This window comes from Triticum aestivum, chromosome 4B (genome assembly GCF_018294505.1).
Source record: "Triticum aestivum cultivar Chinese Spring chromosome 4B, IWGSC CS RefSeq v2.1, whole genome shotgun sequence".
NCBI classification, from domain to species: domain Eukaryota; kingdom Viridiplantae; phylum Streptophyta; class Magnoliopsida; order Poales; family Poaceae; genus Triticum; species Triticum aestivum.
In genome coordinates, this window is record NC_057804.1 from 34,596,438 (window position 1) to 34,616,438 (window position 20,001).

The 20,001-nt window shown below is 44.4% G+C and overlaps 2 protein-coding genes across 10 annotated transcripts; one reads left to right on the forward strand and one right to left on the reverse strand.

Moving 5' to 3' along the window:
* The first annotated feature begins 5,785 nt into the window (after window positions 1–5,785).
* On the forward strand, window positions 5,786–12,176 carry LOC123090834 (uncharacterized). Of its 7 annotated transcripts, none has more exons than XM_044512181.1 (10): window positions 5,786–6,160; window positions 6,219–6,352; window positions 6,525–6,715; window positions 6,829–6,941; window positions 9,391–9,466; window positions 9,941–9,969; window positions 10,118–10,211; window positions 10,501–10,590; window positions 10,746–10,929; window positions 11,745–12,176. In XM_044512181.1, exons 3-10 carry the CDS (start codon window positions 6,527–6,529, stop codon window positions 12,092–12,094), a joined length of 1,125 nt encoding a protein of 374 aa, XP_044368116.1. In that variant the 5' UTR covers window positions 5,786–6,160; window positions 6,219–6,352; window positions 6,525–6,526; the 3' UTR covers window positions 12,095–12,176. The 7 variants fall into 7 exon arrangements, with proteins under 7 accessions (XP_044368116.1, XP_044368112.1, XP_044368118.1 ...); XM_044512177.1 differs by having other exon boundaries at window positions 6,230–6,352; XM_044512183.1 differs by having other exon boundaries at window positions 6,230–6,352; window positions 6,534–6,715.
* Window positions 12,177–14,729: 2,553 nt separating this feature from the next.
* LOC123090833 (DEAD-box ATP-dependent RNA helicase 21) lies at window positions 14,730–17,619 on the reverse strand. 3 transcript variants are annotated; one of them, XM_044512175.1, is made up of 3 exons: window positions 15,252–17,619; window positions 15,060–15,148; window positions 14,730–14,987 (listed from the first exon to the last, which is right to left on the reverse strand). In XM_044512175.1, the coding sequence occupies exon 1, from the start codon at window positions 17,524–17,526 to the stop codon at window positions 15,337–15,339; it is 2,190 nt and encodes a 729-aa protein (XP_044368110.1). In that variant the 5' UTR covers window positions 17,527–17,619; the 3' UTR covers window positions 14,730–14,987; window positions 15,060–15,148; window positions 15,252–15,336. The 3 variants fall into 3 exon arrangements, with proteins under 3 accessions (XP_044368110.1, XP_044368111.1, XP_044368109.1); XM_044512176.1 differs by lacking the exon at window positions 15,060–15,148; XM_044512174.1 differs by having other exon boundaries at window positions 15,060–17,619.
* Window positions 17,620–20,001: the final 2,382 nt, after the last annotated feature.

The following is a 20,001-nucleotide window of genomic DNA, read 5'->3' on the forward strand; positions in this document are numbered from 1 at the left end:
CAACTCAAAAGTCTTGTTGAAATCAGGTAGCACCAAGACAGGAGCTTGTGATAGTTTTTGTTTAATCTCATTGAAACTAGCTTCAGCTACTTCTGTCCATTGGAACTTTCCTTTTTTCAAACACTCGGTAATAGGTGCCATGATAGTGCTGAAATTCTCAAATCGCCTATAGAAAGTTGCAAGGCCATGAAAACTTCTTACCTCAGAAATGGTCTTCGGAGTTGGCCATTCTCGGATTGCTTTAATCTTAGAATCATCAACACGGATACCATCACATGTTATGACGAATCCTAGAAAAAGAAGTTGTGTTTGCAGGAAAACACATTTCTTCAAGTTGATGTAGAGCTCATTTTCCCTTAGTACCTCTAGCACCTTCCGAATGTGATCAAAGTGTTCGTCCTCATCCTTGCTATAGATCAAGATGTCATCGAAATAGACCACAACAAAGTGGGATAAGAAGGGTCTAAGGACTTGATTCATTAAGTGCATAAAGGTACTTGGTGCATTTGAGAGTCCAAATGGCATGACTAGCCATTCAAACAACCCTTCCTTTGTCTTGAAGGTGGTCTTCCATTCATCCCCGGGTCTTATACGGATTTGATGATATCCACTTCTTAAATCTAGCTTTGTGAACACTCTTGCTCCACTAAGCTGATCCAACATATCATCCATATGGGGAATAGGGAATCTATACCTTGCAGTGATCTTGTTAACGGCTCTACTGTCCGTACACATGCGCCAAGACCCATCTTTCTTTGGCGCGAGTAGGGCTGGTACAACACATGGGCTAATACTTTCTCGAATGTGCCCCTTTTGAAACAATTCCTCCACTTTCTCCTTCAATATATCATGCTTCTTTGGGATCATTCGATAGTGTGGAAGATTAGGAAGACTTGCTCCCGGAGTTAAGTCAATTCTATGTTGAATTCCTCTCATCGGTGGCAAGCCATGTGGCTCCCCAAGTATGTTCTGAAATTCTGCCAATAAACCACGTACCTTTGCTGGAATTTTAACAGTCAGGTGCTCTTCTCCCTTTACAACAAGTGCAACACACAAATCTGCCTCCTTCAAGTCTTCCATAAACTCATGAGAGGTATGGGAGATAGTTAACATAGTTTTCCCCTCCTCATTAGAGGTATTACCTTCGGTTTTGTTTGGTAAGATAATGATCTTTCTCTTGTTCCAAATGAAAGAGTAAGAATTTTCCTTGCCCTTGTGTGTAGTATCCACATCAAATTGCCAAGGCCTCCCAAGAAGAACATGGCTGGCATCCATGTCAACCACATCACACAACACATTTGAGCGATAATGCTTACCCAAAGAAAGTGGCAGGTTGCATTGTTTGGTGATCCTCATATTCACTCCTTTCTTGATCAATCCAATAGTGTAGGGATTTGGATGATCATGGGTTTCAAGCTTTAAATGGTCCACCAACTTCTGGGAGATAAGATTCTCACAGCTGCAACTATCAATCACTAGTTTGCATACCTTGCCATTCACTGTGCATTTGCTCTCAAATATTTTCTTTCGTTGTGTGTCATCGAGTTGTGGTGTGGAACATAGGACACGTTGGATCACACATACCACCTCTTCACCTTGTTCTTGACAAACCTCTTGTCCGTCTACATCTTCAAATTCATATTCTTCCTCATTGCTTTCACCATCATGGATAGTCGTGTTAACAAATTTCCTTAGTGGGCAACCACTGGATATGTGTCCCTCTTTACCACATTTATAGCACTTTGGGCCTTCATTTGCCTTACCCTTGCCTCTAGTTTGCTTCGGGATGGGCTGTTTTGTCTTTGGTGGAGTGGTCTTTTCTTCCAATCTATTAGGTTGGCTCCTAGATGAGCCTTCGGTATGAGAATATGGAGGATATGGAGCCTTAGTTGTCTTTCTCATCCTCACAAACCTCTCGGCCTTTAAGGCTAGAGCTTGTGCTTGATCAACGGACCTGATTTGTTGCATCATCAATCGATCTTGAATAGCATCATTGAGACCATTGATGTACCTTGCAACTTGTTGCTCTTCAGTTTCAGCAAGGTTGCACCTCACTTGTAGCCTTAGAAACTCCTCCGTGTAATCTGAAAAAGTCCTATTTCCTTGAGCACAATTTTGAAATTGGATAAATAGGATCTGGTCATAATCAGCGGGCAAAAATCTCCCTTTCAAGAGGCCTTTCATTTGTCGCCAAGTTCTAACACGAGGTTCTCCTCTCAGCCTGCGTTCCTCTTGAACGCGATGCCACCATGCACCAGCTCCTCCTTTCAGCTTGTATGCGACCAAAGGAACTCTACGATCTTCCGGAACCTCCATGACCTCAAAGAAAGTCTCCACTTCATATAACCAATCCAGGCACCCTTCAATGTCAACATTTCCATTAAAACTTGGGATCTCAGCTTTCACCTTGTATGTATCTCTTGCATATGTAGGGTTGGGTGCTCTCCGATATGCATAGAGATTTGGTTCTTCAAGGGCATCATCATATTCTTCACCTTCAGAAGCCTCAACATAAATTGGCCTTCTTGAAGCACGTTGAACAACATGTTGTCGTGGCGATCTTGCTCCAAGATTACCTCTCCTTCTTCCTTGATGAACATCTTCCTCTTCTTTAGATGAATCTCCTTCATTGGTAAAGGGGGGAACACCCTTTCTTATCATCTCAACCAGCTGGTCAAATCTCCTATTAAGATCTTCACGCAGCTCTTTGATTTGTTGTTCAGCAGCATCCATCATCTTCTCCAGTTGCTCCATTGCTTGCCGCAACTTGCTCTCGAAGAGGACAGCAAGAACGATTATGGGTCAACGAGGCTCTGATACCATCTGAAGCATCACAAATGTTGTGGAGGAGCAACTCCACCTTGCTGCTACAATGTGTACAACACAAGTGTTGAAGGAACAACTTCAACGTGTTGCGCTAGATATCGCTCTAGAGGTGAATGTAGGCTGATAGGGCAGCAAGAGTTCAATCCAGAACTCCTAGGGCACAAGATCTACTCCAAGATCTTAGATAAGAACAACAAGTTCTATTATAGGTAGGGTACATAGTCTGGGTTCAAAGTAGAGGTGAGGACCTCTATCTATAGGGCTTTGGGAAGCCTTCACATACTTCTACTTATAGCTAGAATACTCTAAAAAACATTATGTAAGTTTCACTAGTCTACTCATAGCTACTCACAACTAGAAGACTCTAGAAAACAGTAGGTAGGATAGAAAAGAAAAGGAAAAAAATACTACACTAGAGTGAAAGCATCTAGAAGTAGCCAAACACATCTGGCATGTGTTTTCTTTCTTCTCATCTAGTGTTCCTCATCACTATACAACGTGTGAAACAATATTGAGTGAATGAATAAATTGACCAACATGTAGAGCAACGAGAAGCAAAACTTACGATCTCCATGGTTGATGCAGAGCCACCGCCCCCTACTAATCGTACACAAATCATCATATACAGTATATCACACACGCATCATCAATCGATATATGTTTCACAAAAAAGAAAACAATATATATCAAATGCTACAATCTCCCACCATCAATGCAGTCTATACAAATGCATATATACGCTTCCATTAACATCTCCACATTTCGGCAGGTAGTAAAACCATCAATTAAATGCTAAACACATACAATCTTCCACCATCAATGCGTGTGTGTGTATACTGCACATACATATCATCTCACAAAAAATTATGTATGTGTGTATACTACACGCATCCTCTCGAAAGATATGCATAGCACATACATTTCCACACAACATATATACGCTATATGTTTGTGTGCACTTTTAAAACAAGGAATTTATTATGCGCGTGCCTTCTATTGTATTTGTTTGATAGGTAGGTTTGTGTGTACAATATTGAGCTTCACTCAACAATGTATGTGCGTGAATGTTCCTGAGTTTTCAATTTTGTTCACCTATTCAAAAAATGTTCATGTTTTCTGAATTTTTGAAAAAATGTGTTTTGAACAAATTGTTTCGTAATGTCAAAAAATGTTCCTGCTTAGAAAAAAATGTTCATAATTTTTTTAAAAATGGCCCTGTTTTTCCTGAAAATATATAGATTTTAAAAAAATGTTCACAAATTTGGAAAATGTTTGTGTTTCACATAATACTCCATTTTTGAAAAAAAATGCTTTCGAAATCCCTTAACTAATTCGGATCTGTGCAATGTGTCTGGTTCTTTACGTTTGATGTACGAAATAATCATATTTGACTGCTAGGATAGTTGGTAGGAACACATCATCAAGGTCAGTTGATCCTGTGTTCGAATCCTTGCGATGGCAATTACTTTTTTCAGCAGTGCGCGCATCGCGGCGCGGCTAGTTGATGAAGCCCGCAAATGAACTACCTTGTGTGAAACAACAGCTAGCTGACGCAGAATGCGTCACATGGGACCTCCCGTATAGGAAGTCCCGGAATTGCCCCTTCGGCCAGCCAGTGGCGGAGGCAACGTGGAATTGCCCCTTCGGCCAGACAGTGGCGGAGGCAACGTATAGGCACGGTGGGTCGTAACCCACCCAGAATATTTAGATATTTTTTTACCATATACTCCCTCCGCAAACTAATATAAGATTTTTTTACCATATACTCCTTCCGTAAATTAATATAAGAGTGTTTAGATCACTGAAGTACTAAATGCTTTTATATTAGTTTATCAAGGGAGTAGTAGTTTAACTATCTAAGGCCCACTAGCCCAGCTGAGTAGCTCTTTTCCTCGGTGAATCCTATTTGGTGCTTATGCGCCGGTTCGCCAACTGGCGCCTGCAGGCGCTTGTAATTGGGCCGTCCGTTTCCCCTTTTTTTTGTTCAAACCCAAGCAAAAAAGGTGAGCGTGCTAGCGGGGTTCAAACTCAAGAGCTCATCGTGGAGACCGCAACGCACTAACCACTAGGACACTAACTCACTTGTGTACAAATACATGTTACTTTCTTTTATTCTTTTCCCGGTCACGGTTCTTATTCCTTTTTCCTTTTTGTTTTTTTGTTTTCTTCAATGCGCGAACTTGGTTCGAATTTGTGATTCTGTATTCATGAACTTTTTTCAAATATCATGAACTTCCATCAAATTCAATGATTTTTTTTCCAAAATTTACGAGTTTCTAAAAAAATTCGTTGAACTTTTTTTAAATTTGATGAACTTTTTCAAATTCAATGAACTTTTTTTCAAATTTGATGATTTTTTTAAAAAAACCGATGAACTTCTTTACAAATTGGATGAACTTTTTTCAAAGTCGATGAACTTTTACAAATTCGTTTTTTTTCAAATTCTTTGAACTTTTCTTAGAATCGATGAACTTTTTTTTGAATTCGATGAACTATTTTAAGATTTGATGAACTTTTTCCCAAATTTGATGAACTTTTTCTATACCAATGAATTTTTTTGAGTTTGATGAAAAAATTTCAAATCCGATGAACTTTTTTTTCAAATTTGATGAACTTTTTTCAAATTCGACGAATTTTTTATCAAATTCCATGAACTTTTTTCTAATTCTATTAACTTTTTTGAAAATCGATGAATTTTCTAAATTCAATGAACTTTTTTCTTATTCGATTAACTTTTTTCGTATTTGGTGAACTTCTTTTGTCAAAATTGATGTACTATTTTCCAAGCTCACTTTTTTTCAATTTTTTATGCTTTTTTCAAATTCATGAACTATTTTTGAATTTGTGAATTATTTTTTCAAATTTATGAACTGTTTTTCGAAATTGTGCACCAGCAGCGCTAAGTGCTTCGCCGCTACAGCACCTCTTCTGTGCCTCTGGTCGCTACGACCTCGTGACGCTGCAGAGCGGCTCGAACTGACAAGCGCTCCCAGTTTCCCACAAACCCAGACCCGTGCGTGAGAAGCAGGGCAACGAACGAAACTGCTAGCACACCGTCGCCACGCCGCCTCCCAGTTCCGTTCCGGCTCTCCCTTGCCGTCGGCCCGCCGCCCGCCCGTAGCCCCTTCCCTTGCCGCCCCCCTCCTCTCTTCGCTCACCTACCCACCCCTTGATCTCGCGTCGATTCTTGCAAGTTGGAAGCAGTGCCAAATCTCGATCCGCCCCACGGCCAGCTTCACCATCGCCGGCGGCTGGACCCTCCAGCCCTCGACGCCTCTCCAAGCTGCAGCCGCGTCTCCAGCCGCGTCCCCATCGTCTGGTTCCGCAAAGCAAGGTGAGACTCAGCCGGACTGCTTTTTTTCTTGTCAGTGAAGATAATGTTCACGATTCAGGAATTGCACAGCCTCAACATCTACAGTCATGTGGATTCATACTTCTTTGGAGGGCAATGCTCACGAATTTACCAAACTACCTGGTTATCAGGGAGTGGACCGTCCTGTTTCAGAATCCTAGATCCGCCACTTGGGTAATTCCTAGTTACCTCTGGAGCTGTGTATTTTTGTTTTTGATTTGTTAACTTAAGTTGATGAATTTTGTTGCCAATTCACGCACTATTATTTGTAGTATTTTTCATGTTTTATGTACTTTATTGGATCGTTGAGCATTGAGTTTAAATTCTACATCTATCCACGAACTAGACATGGCAGATACCAAGCTGGGAGCGACCGCCATGGCGCAGTGTCAAGAGGGTTCGGCGGAGGAGGGGCAGGAGCATCGCCTGCGGGCGGCGCTGCGCCACCTGCAGGCGGAGTCCGGAGTGCTCGAGCGCCTCATCTACAAGCACCGGAACCAGCACCGTGGCGCCGCCTACTTCCAGTACCTCCTCAAGGTACGCCTACTACTACGACCTGCTTGGCCCCCTCCCCCACTTTTTTCCGGGGGAGTGGCTATTCACTAACAACTGACGAGTGTGATTTGTATGTGCTTGGGATGGGCGCGTAGGTGCGGAGGGACATGAAGCTACTTCTCAGTGCCAATCTCGCGGAGGTCATCAACGCGGTGTTCCCGGTCATCACCTGTCATAAGCCGGCCAACACTATTCTTGTTCCGAACAGGTTCGTCAGGTTTCTCATCCCTGGTGCTGTTGCATGCCCCTGTAAAACAATCTTTGTCGCTTCTAATGTGTATGTCAATTGCAATTTTTTTGTTGTGTGTATGGTACACATTGGCAGAAGTAATGTGCTTACACATATCCTTCATGTTGGGACATGTTGTGGTCTTGTGATGATATTTGTGGTCCTTATATTGATTCTAGGAGATAACAAAGAAAAAGTGTATTCACTAATGAATGTAAGCTTAGAGCATCTCCACTCGTTCGGCCCCCCAGGGACTTCAAATAGTGCCGCCTGGGGGCGCGCCAGCGACAAAATCGGCGTGGGGAGCCTCGGGTTCCCAGCCAGCCCCACAGACGCCGATTTCGGCCCATTTTCGGCGCAAAATTGGCCAACTTTCGGCGCAAATTAGACCAATTCGGCCCATATTCGGCACAAATTGAACAGAAGCTTTTTATCACATAGTTCATCACAGAAATCAACAAATTAATATAAATCAAATAGTTGAACAAATAGTTCGACAAATAAAAACTCATATTTCATCACGCGTCAAGCTAGGCGTTTGCCCTTGAGCCTCCATAGGTGCTCCACCAGATCTTGCAGTAGTTGTTGCTGCACTTGTGGGTCTCAGATCTCCTAATGCATGTTGAGGAAGCAGTCCAGGTTGCCGTAGCTGGTGATCAACTTGGGCAAGAGGGCCTTGCCTGTAATATGGTTCATTGTCAAACACTGCCTCTTCCTGCTCGCTCTCAGTGATCATGTTGTGCAAGATGACACAGCAAGTCATGACTTCCCACATTTGATCTTTCAACCAGGTCTGAGCGGGGTACCGGACAAGAGCAAATCGAGATTGGAGCACACCAAATGCCCGCTCGACATCCTTCCTGCAAGCCTCCTGACACCTGGCAAAGTAGGAGTTCTTGCCTCTTGGCACAGGGTTTGAGATAGTCTTCACAAATGTGGACCATCTCGGATAGATGCCATCTACTAGGTAGTATCCCTTGTTGTAGTGGTGCCCATTGACCTCGAAGTTCACCGGAGGAGCATGACCTTCAACAAGCTTGGCAAAGACTGGTGAGAACTGCAGTACGTTGATGTCATTGTGAGTTCCTGGCATACCAAAGAAGGAGTGCCAAATCCAGAGATCCTGTGTGTCCATTGCCTCAAGTATCACACTGCAATCGCCTTTGGCACCTTTGTACATCCCCTGCCAAGCAAATGGACAGTTTTTTCATTTCCAATGCATGCAGTTGATGCTTCCAAGCATCCCAGGAAATCCTCTTGCTGCATTCTGTGCTAGGATCCGAGCAGTATCTTCAGCATTGGGTGATCGCAAGTATTGAGGTCCAAACACTGCCACCACTGACCTGCAGAACTTGTACAGACACTCAATGGTGGTGGACTCGGCCATGCGTCCGTAGTCTTCCAGTATATCACCGGGAGCTCTGTATGCAATCATCCTCATAGCTGTCGTGCACTTTTGGAGTGAGGTGAATCCAAGTTGCCGGTGCAATCCTTCTTGCACTTGAAGTAGCTGTCGAACTCCCTCATGGAATTCACAATCCTGAGGAAGAGCTTCCGGCTCATTCGATAACGGCGCCGAAATACCTTCTCGCCGTGTGGTCGAGCATCGGTGAAGTAGTCGGCGTAGAGCAAGCAATAGTCTTCCAGTCGATGCCTCTGCTTTGCCTTCATCCGGCCCGGCGCCGAGCCACCTCGCCGCGGCTTTGCATTGCTCGCGAGCAGGCCGGCCAGAGCGGCGAGGACCATGAGGTGATCTTCGTCCTGGGCGTCGGCGTTGGCTTCCTCAAGCAGCGCCGCCAACGTCTCCTCGTCGTCGGAGTCCATCGCCGGGCGACGCAAATCGCCAAACACCTGGTGGGCGAGGTAGGCACGCAGCAGCCCGGATTCCCGCTTTTGTGGCCGGAGCGCCGGAAAAGGTCGCCTAGAAGCAGGGTGGACGCTGCCGCGGCGAACTCTCCCTCTTCTCGGAGGGGAAATGGCCTGTCTAGCGGCGGTAGGTAGGTGGGCGGTGCCGGGATCGGCACGGCGGCCAAAGAGGGAGTGCTCGTGGGGGGCGAAGCTGGAGGTGGAAAAACATTTTTTCGCCAGTCAGCAGTGGGCCACGCGCTGTTTTCCCTTCAGTCGGAGCCCCCAAGCGCCCCCAGTGCACTGGGTTCGGCCTGGGATCGCCGGGCCCAAAAATGGGCCTAATCGGCGTCTTGGGGGCGCGACTGGGTGGTTTTTTGGGCGCCGGCGGAAAAAAATACTCCCTGGGGGGCCTGTTGGGGGCGCGGCTGGAGATGCTCTTAGCTAGAAGTTTCCACTTGTATGGGCAGTGCTTAATTTCCTGGCAGTTCAGATTATTTATTTGGCTTTTATTCTTGGTATAATGATGCTATAATTATATTAGTCTGCTATTCAGGTTATTGCTTAACATTTTCTTTTATAGGCAGGGTAAGAGGAAGCCTGGTGCAAACCATAGCCATTATAAGAGGCTTTTGGGGGTTGCCCGTTTGCTGTCCCAGGTGCGTTTTGTTGCCTGTTAACACCGGTTGCGTTTTGCAAACTATCCTGTTCAGCTGAATCAAATATTTTGGTGGAATCATAAATGCAATGTTGCTGTTGATAGAGCATAACTTTTGTTCCTTGTACTTGTTTTCAAGTAACGAGTTACGCAATATTGAAATTTGAATCTGTGGTAGTCTACCAATATTGCCCAGTTGGTTTACTTCTTTTGTTTAGCTAACTAAGGATACAACGGCAAAGTATTGTGATTATCCTTGCGTGCTTGCAAGGTTCCGATGTATTTAGTATAAATCCTTATATGGTACATGAAGCTCATTACCCGAGAAATTCTATATTTTGTAACTGCATGATGCATACTTCTGGATGAGTCGTTGTAGTTTGCAGATCATTCTTGATCAACTTCGAGACCGGAGATAGCTAACTTGGTTAGCACATCAGAGGGAAAGCACTAATGCTTTCTGTATTTTGTGCAGATGGCTGAACCTGTTATGAAGGGAGCAGTGTATCCTTTTTTTTGTTCTGTTATTTTCTTAGCAGAAATAAAATAAGGTGTATACCCACACTTGGGTTGCCACTGGAAACAAATCCCGTAGTAACTTTCATTCGGAGTTGATTGCTACCTATCCAAAGTTCCTTGATCCATACTACAGTCAGATCAGCTTTTTACTTGCTAGATCTTTTTTTGTAGAACTTTGCACTGCAGTGCTTGCTTTGCTTGCAAGAGTGAGGGTCCTGACCCAACAGGTGAGCCACATAGTCTACAGGCATGGCTATGAATGATTCTATCAATGAAGTTCAGCAAATAACCACCCATATATTTATGCAGCAACTAACTTGGTAGTTAAACTGTTTTTTTTTTGCGGGTGGTAGTCAAACTGTTATGTGTATTAATTAGGAATCTAAGAAATGTCAACTTCTTTCTTCGAAAAGGAAGAAATGTCAACTTGGAATGATATGCGTGCCAATTATCTTATTTGTCTCTTTATGCAGAGATTTTGCCTAAGAGGCTTACCCTCTGATATTATGTTTGCAGATGTTACTTGATGTTGTATCAGTGCACAACAAGGTTACTGATCTTACGGATAAAAAGCAGGCTGTTAAGATCAGTATTGATAAAGTACAGGTATGTTTTGCTTCCACACTAGCACTCTGTGTATCCTTGTTGATCATGCAAAAATATGTATTGCTTAAGATCGTGCTTTCACACAAATGTGCAGTTGCTGGACCTTGCAGTTACCTCACTACATAACTCCTTGGTTTTGCCTCTGCATTTCACAGGCTTTCAGAGAGTACTACCCCTCGAGCAATGATCCCAATACTATCCTGGAGTGTGTATGGGTGAAAGATAAATTTGTTTTGCATGAAAAGACCAAAGCTAGCAGTCAGAAAACCCAAGATGAGGGTCTGAAGTGCACTCCGGATTCATCAATCAAGTATGAGACCATTGGACTTGTTAGTGAAGGTTGGAACACTTTACCTTCTATGATTCATGATATATGAACATTTGGAGTTCATGGTTGCATTTTCTGCAATACTTATACATGAGTTCCTGCTGATACTAAAAGAATCCCATGCGATTGTATCCTAGAGGCATGCAAATGAAAAATTGTTTTCTGTTAAGTAATCTAAACTGAAAATACAGTATGTATTAATAAACAAATATATGTAGTAGGAAGTGGTAGGAAGAGATATGGGATGAGTATGAATGGAGATGAAGGGCCTTGGTGGCTCTATTACATTCACCTCCAGTTGACTATCTGGAAGTAATGATGACACTTAAGTATGTTTTCTGATACCATCTCCATTGTCACTTATGTTAGATGACATTTGAAAAACTCTCAAGAGTATGCTTTGGGGATTTGTAACTTATGGTGGACTAATGTTGTTTAGCATGATATTTTGGCATAGTAGCCATATATCTCTATATGACTGACAGTTTTTACAACGAAAACAACAGTTAGTCAGTTAGCCTAGTTGAATGGTGGCAGGGATTGTGCTTAGTGAATTCCCACTATGGTCTTATTTGCTATTATTTCCATTGCAATTTTAATATATATTTGGGGTTGCGTGCTCCAACTTGGAAACTAAAGTGCACATGCTGCCAAAATGTTGTACTTTTTCTTTTACATCAGTTGTTTTGTACTCCCTCCCTCCGTAAAGAAATATAAGGGCGTTTAGATCACTAGAGTAGTATATAATAGAACATGAATGCTGGTTTATTTATGTGTTTATCGTGTCATACTTTGAAAAGGGTTCTTATAAGTTCTAATGCTGCAGATGTGACATTATCAGAGATGGAAAGCCTTGATGGAGCAAACACCCCAGCCAAGCAACAACATGATGCTTCTCTGTCTGACCAACCAGATAAAGCCACCCGTTGCGGCGACGCTGGAGATTCTCACAGTGGGAGGCGACTACCAAATGATCAAAACACTCCGGGCTCTCTTGTTAGCACGCCCGGTGCTGCGCCGGCACCACGCAGAGATGTCAAGCCCGATACGAGGAAGAGAGTGGCGTTCATTGCGGTGGGGAAAACAAAAGTCACGGTGACACCGCCTGAAACATCATCATCCGTAGCTGCCAAGAAGCAAAGAGTGGACACGATTCCACGGACCACCGCAGGATAGATCCTGCTTTGTAACTCTTGAAAGAACAACCGGCATTGGTGAAGCGAATAAAGGGCTAATACATATGCACACCTTAGTAGTAGATGATCAATGTGTTATCTTTGATTGTTTGCATTCTTACTGCACCTCGCTTGATACCAAGAGATTGTTCCTTTTTCCACAAGCACCAGGTGACATCCAGATAATTGATGAGGTTTACACAACCACAGGTCGGGAAGAGCTGCAACCACTGTGGGGCGGAGGCTGGAAGCAGCCGTGGCCAAGCTACATCCTCGTCAATGGCGGGGTGTTGCAGAGGAGCAGAGAGATGTGTAGTAGCGCTGGAACTTGCCGCAGTCCGACGTGATGTGTCGCCCTCCTTGGCCTTGATGCACCTGTGGTACTCGATGTAGCGCACGTAGCAGTGGCGCGTCTGGTTCTGGGTCGGGAACCGGAAGTCGCACGGCGCTGTGCGCAGCTCGATGCCGGCGGCACCATCTTCTCGTGCGGGTTCACCACAGAGACAGTGCTCGCCATGGCGGATCGATGCTCTGAATGGCGATCGGTGCTCTGGCCGCGTGGGTGCTGGTTGCTTTTGTACCGGCGTTGAGCGGTGGAAGCACCGAAGAAGGAGAGCAACCAGGCCAGGTAGTACTACCAAACGAGTTAGAGAATTCAACGGGGCTGGCCAATTTCATCGGAAAACTGAGCGTACATCCGAATTTGCTCAGCTAATCTGCACTGCATCACCCCTTCAAATCCACAACCTAATCTAGCATGCTTTCGTCAAGTTCAGTGCCATCCTTCACAACATCATCCATGGAAGCGGACAATGAGTTGGGATTTCCTGATGCTAGGGTGATGTGAAATGCTCACCCTGCTTTCCCTTCCAAGTTATGACAAGACGGGAAAACAATATCTGAGTGTGCCGCACAAAGTCCCTCCGTCCCATAATTCTCGTCACGGTGAACTAAAACCACGACAAGAATTATGGAACGGAGGGGGTATTTACTTACATAAATCAACTCTACATTTGAAACGCACAGCAAGAAGCCAGGTGGTTTGAGACACAAGCATGAGAAGGTATGACTAGAGACATTTGATGATGGGATATGCTCAAGCATGAAAAATTACTATTTTTAGAGCAGTAGAATGGCAGGTGAATTTAATTAAATTAGTTTACAAACTTGCAATTTTCAGCACCTTAAAACATAGCATGGTTCCCACTGGCACGTCTGAACATGCGTATTCTAGATTCCAATAATAATTGACTAGGGTCAAAATCACGAAGAATGGTTTTAAGAGACTTAAAAATGAAACACACGAGCTGAAACTGTAACACATGGATCAACTGAAACCCTGAAATTATGCCTGTGCCACTACAAACGTCATTTTTTATGCCACAATGCCCACTGCAAATGTCCTCTTCAATACCATTAGCAGGACCGTCTGTTCGTTTCCTCTGTTAAGAGATACTCCCTCCGTTACCTCTCTATCAAAATATAAGACATTTTTGCAGTTCAATTTGAACTGCAAAAACATCTTCTATTTTGGTACGGAGGGAGTGTTTGAAGTTCTATGTTTGTCCTAAGCCAAACTTCTACAAGAAGTTTGACCAAGTCTACAGAAAAATATACCAACATCCACAACACAAAATTAGTTTCCTACTACATATATTAATTTCATTCATCATAAAATATTTTCCTACCATATATATTTGATAGTGTGGATATTAGTAAAAAAAAAATTGTAAACTTGGTCAAACTTGAGAAGTTTTGACTTACGACAACATAGTACTTCAAATATTTTGGAACAGAGGGAGTTTTCCATATGAGTTTTCTAAGACTACCGGGACAACTACTGCTTACTCGAAATGGCCTTGAAATCACTAAAATTCATCATGTCTCATGGGGCGTGTGGGGGCAAGATGAAGCCCACACAAAGTGGCGAGAATGTGAGGCAGAAAGGGGTTATGTGGGTTTAGGGTTTCCAGCTGGGGGTCCCACGGTGTTGAAGGACTATAGTTGAAAATGGGATCCGTCTTAAAAATGCCATCATTTCTTCACTGAAGATCAAAAACTCAGAAATATTAACAGGCAATAGTGGGGGTGCAATTTCTAAAATTGTCTAAGCGCACAAACACCTACGATCTGATCTTCACAAAGTATATCTGCGACTTTACATCATAAACACACAACAGAATAGGTTATCCAGCACAATGTCTTTGGTTTCAGCAGTATGCACTGATTGTACAGGACTAGTACAGAAATGGCCAAATGGGTCAGCCAAAATTTCAATCAGATGGAACTTCCAATTCTCTCTGATAAATCATTACTCTTACCAGTTATTACCCTCAGGCACATTGTGACACATATTTTATCAACATGGCAATCAACAAACGCAAAACACAGAGCAGAGCACGATCAATTATCTTAACTGCTCTCATATGACTACATATAAACACTTAACTCTAGCTGTACTCTCTCAAAAAGTTCAATCCATAGAACCAACAACGAATGACTATAAGTAATGGACTATATTTCTACCATAGCCATTGATCTAAGGCTAGTTATTCAACAGGCTTCAGCACCTACGCACACTCATAATCATTGCCTAGAACTCCGAAGTTGAGCCAAACAAAAGCACTTTCTATCCATTCTTGAATAAAGTGTATAATAAAATTATAATGAGACCCAACACAATCAAAATGTTTTTTGGCATGGTAGCTGGGTCATTTTCAAGTCTCATTTTACATATAGCTTACTTAAAAAGTGATACATGCCTCTAGAACTGAATACTGAAGTGCATATAACAGCAAAAAAAGGAAATAAGAAAGTTGGCACCTCTTGAGACTATAATGTTGAAAGAACCACATAAATCTCCACAATGAAGATCAAGATTGAGCATTTGCCCTCTGCAAAAATGATAGAAAATGAATCTGAAGCAATTAACTGGCTGTACAAAAAATGAACTCAGTTTGTTTAACCTGCAAATAACACTTCAAAAGCAGTCGATGTTTGGGCATGACAGTTGCATTATGGCACCCACAGTACAATAAGATACATAGGTCCAGTTCTGAATCATCACAGAAATATCCAAATATACTTAGATTACAGAAATAGAAAGGCTGATTTGCAAACAGGAAAAGATAATGGTTCAATTGTTATGATGTTTGTACCTCGTAAGTACTAAATCTCGACACAGTAGAAGGTGGCCCTGAATTGTACCCAAGAAGAATCTCACCTCTTCTGCGGCAGATTGCTTCAGTGAGATGCATAGACAGTGTCATTTCTTCTTGGAGGTCTATCGGGAACCGATCCTGGCTTAAACTTTGACGCCTCATGCCTAGCAAGTTCTGGAGGGACGGGACTATTGCTCTGAGTAAGCATCTGTTTCAGATCGAAGAAAATATCAGTGTTATCCAGAGTCAAGAATGAAGTGGCAAGTCCCTTCTTTCCTGCACGCCCTGTTCTTCCGATGCGATGTGTGTATGTATCAACTGAACTAGGCATCTCATAGTTAATAACATGAGCGACATCAGGAATATCAATACCACGCCCTGCAACATCAGTCGCCACAAGAACATTGAACCTGCGGTTCCTAAATCCATCAAGGCTGATCTCCCTCTGATCTTGTGACTTCCCTCCATGCAGTGCTGTGACGCGGAAACCTGCCTTGTCCAGATCCTTGGCACGGTTGTCTGCTGACTTCTTTGTGTTGCAGAATACAATGGCCGTCTTGTCCCCAAGATCTGTGAGTATCTTCTGGAGTCGTGACATCTTCTCTGACTCCTTCACCATGATCACATTTTGGGTTATCAGATCTGTGGCCTTGCCAGCTGTACCAATTGTGACGACAACTGGGTTCCGGAGGTACTTCCTCGCAAGGCGCTCGACAGCAGGTGGCATGGTGGCACTGAACATATAAGTTGTCCTGTAAATCCTCTTCTCATCCAGTTCCTCTTCCTCATTCTCAGGTTTCAGGTTACTTGATGGCATCGCATCAAGGACACCAACAACCTGTGGCTCAAATCCCATATCAATCATCCTATCAGCCTCGTCAAGTACAACATAGTTGCACTGGTTGAGCACAGCATACCTTCTCTCCAGACAATCAAGAAGCCGACCAGGCGTTGCAATTACAACTTCACAGCCCTGCCTAATCTTGAAACCTTGCTCCTCAATGGACTGACCACCAACAATGGAAACGACTTTAATGCCTAGATAGGTTGCAAACTTGACCGTCTCTTCCTCAATCTGTTGAGCAAGCTCACGAGTAGGTGCCATGACAACAGCATAAGGACCCTCGGCCTCATTGTCCTCGCTAATAGGCGGCAGGCGAGTAATGTACGACAGCATAGGAAGCACAAAAGCTGCAGTCTTGCCCGAACCTGTCTCGGCAATACCAATGACATCACGCTGCTGGAGACCAAGCGGAATGGCAGCCATCTGGATGGGCGATGGTTTCTTGTACCCAACCTTCTCAATAGCACGAAGCAGCTCAGTCCCAAGCTTGCTCTCGGGCCAGTTGCGCATCGGCCGGGGTATGCGAGACCCCTTGTAGGAGATATTGAAGTCCTCGCGGAAAATACGCCAATCCCGCTCGGTCATCTCCTCGATGCCCTTCTCAGACCAGTGCCTGTCCACCCGCATGTCGAAGGCATCATACATCTCCGCGGCGGCGGCCTTCTTCTTATCAGCCACATCATCCTCGGGCCGGTCCTCCACGCCGAACTTGCGGCGCTGCTCAGCACGGGTCTCCTTCTCAAACACGGCGGCCGCCTTCTTCTGCTCGCGCCGGTCGATGCCGGCGAGGAAGCCGCGGCCGTAGAGCAGGCGGGCCTCGTGCGGCGCCTGGTAGAGCATGTTCATGTCGCGGCTGGTGTCCTCCGTGTTCTCCCAGTCGAAGGAGAAGCGGAACTTCTCCGAGGGCTTGATGACCCGCTTCTTGGGCTTCTTGGACCCCAGGTACTGCTCCTTGATGGCCTCCAGCTCCTTCTCCCGCTCCCTCTCCGCCATCTTCTCCAGCCGGTCCTTCTCCCGGTCCTTGTCCCGCTCCCCGCGCTCCCTGTCCCGGTGCTCCCTGTCCCGGTCGCGGTCGCGGTCCCGGTCCCGGTCCCGGCGAGAAGGCTCGTCGCGGTCGCGGTCGCGATCCCGATCTCGGTCCCGGCGGGAGTCGTCGTCGCGGCGGCGGTCCCGGTCCCGGTCGCGGTCCCTGTCCCCCCTGTCCCCCCTGTCCCGGTCGGAGGGGTCGCGGTGGGACGAGGAGGAGTCCCGGGGGGCGACGGACGGGGGAGGCGGCGGAGGGGGCCGCGGGAGCGACTGGAGGATGTCGAGCGCGGAGCGGCGCTGGTCGGCGACGGCCGCCTGGCGGCGCTCGAGCGCGAGGCGCTGGCGCTCCTCCTTGGAGAGGAACACCGGCTTCGCCTCCATGGCGTCGAAGGAACGCTTCATGGCGGCGGCGGCGGCGCGGCAGAGCGAGGAGATGCGGTGCCGATGCGTGCGGGTTGGGGGAGGGTTTGCGGACAGGTGGGGAAAAAAAGATCAGGTTGCATCCGAGACCGACTGTTCCTCCAAAGAGAAACCGACCTGGAGCTTGGGCCGTAAGAGGAACTCAGGCCGGGCCGCATTAGATTGGAACCAGCCTGGAGCGTAGTGTTATTGGGCCGGCCCAATAACTAGGTACTTTGCCATTTTACTCTTTTTTTCTCTATCCGAAAGAGGCTTCGGATTTATTGATCAAACTAGTGGTACATACGCCTGGAAATAGATCAAAGTCCTCGGGATTATGTTCATTGTCCTGAACCGGTCGATGGCACGCCGCTGAAGATGTCTCACCCTTGCCGAAGCCACCCAGTCGTTGCTGAGTGTGAGAAGGAAGTAGTTTTTATTTCTATTTGTTTTGTTAATTTACTGTGTTGTGTTTTTAATATTCCATTTGTACTTTAAAAGGCTTTTTAGTTCATCTTTCCATTCATTTTACAACTATTTTTCATGGTGAGTACATGAAGATCTTTTCTAATATACACTAATGTTTTTTTGCGGGATATACACAAACATTTTATTATTGAAGTTGTGAGCATTTTATTTTTAAATGAATGCATATTTATTCTAAAATGTATTACCATATTACTCTTCAAGATACACACATAAAAACTATTGATAGTAATGAACATCATTTTTTGAAATATATGAACATATCCACATATACTAATCCCAAAAATAGTTTTACATATGGAACAAATTTGGTTTGTGATTTATTCGTGACCATTTTTAATAAATGAACAATTGAAAAAAATAATAGTAGGCGGGACTTTTGTTCTTGGCCTATGAAAATGGTTTTTAATATTTTTATTTAACGCAGTCTTGAATATATATTTTTGTTTTAAAAAATGTAGTTAAATGTTCAATTTTTGAAAATGTATGTGTCAATGGGCCACTAACCCACTTAACTCACTCTCAAGGAGAGGCAGGCTTCCTCTCATCTACTCCCTCCGTTTCAAAATAGATGACTCAACTTTGTACTAACTTTAGTATAAAGTTGGGTTATCTATTTTGAAATGGAGGGAGTGGGATTTTAGATCGAAAATCCAAATCTGAGCCCGAGCTCATCTGCACCTGCGCTCACCAAAAAAATCAAAATAAATACTAAAAAAATTCAAAAAATTCCAAAAAAAATTGGGGTGGTGGACAATTTGATGCGTGAGGTGCGCCCCAATTTTCAAAACATTTGGACTTATGTGCAGCTCTCAGCAAAAAATATAAATCGGAGGTCTGTAAAAATGTGTACTGTTCATATACTGTTTTGGTCTGATTTGTCTTTTTTGCTGAGAGCTGCACATAAGTCCAAATGTTTTGAAAATTGGGGCGCACCTCACGCATCAAATTGTCCACCACCTCAATTTTTTTCGGAATTTTTTGAATTTTTCTGAAATTTTTACGAATTTTTTTTGAACGGGTGCAGATGCACCCGGGCACCGAAACGCCGCACTCATTTTAGATGTCCTTTTTCCATGTGTAATCTGCAACTATTAAATTCGGATTAAAATATGCGTACTGTGCATGATAGAGGCATATTAAACTTATAACTAAAATATGCCTATTGTTGCAGGCACGGGGACTACTCAACACCCGCTTCTACCCAGCAAGCCCTAGAACTGGCTCACATACTCCACCGCTAGCATCCGACATCACACAAGCCTAGTGTTATCCACTCGCGCCCACGCCAGGTAAGACCGAGACATAGTTGGTCGAGTCCATTGTGTACGATGGCGTCATCTACTATGTTGTGAGTGGGCAATCAATCGTCGCTCCCATCCACTTTGTCGGCTTCGTGGCCACCTTTGACATGAACTTGCTAAGATCATGGGGAAGCAATGCTTTAGGAAAAATAAGAGGATTGAAAGAATATGAAGATGTTGGCTAGACTTATAACGAGAGATGGTGTACTCAACTATTAAATTTGGAATATGAACATGATGGCCAGTGACTACTCTACACTGGCTCATGCCCGACAAGCCCTAGAACTGGCTCACAGGCTCCATTGCCACCATTCGATGAGCCTATGATGTGTCACAAGCCAAGTAAGACCGAGACGTAGCAGGTCAGCTCCTTGTGTACACGACATCGTCTACTACGTTGACAGTGGGAAATCGGCCACCACTCCCGTCCCCTTTGCCGGCTTCGAGGCCACCTTTGACATGAACTTATTAAGATCGCCGGGAAGCAATGCTTTAGAAACACAAGAGAATTGAAAGAACATGAAGAGGCTGGCTAGACTCATAATGAGAGATGATGTACTCCAAAATTCAAACCCTGGCACCATCATTGCAAAACTCGGCATGGCGCCTTCTCTCCAAGTCACGGTTCCATCTTGGTAAAACTTCAAAATAGAATGTTGGGTTTCTATTTGTAGGATAAACAAGTCCA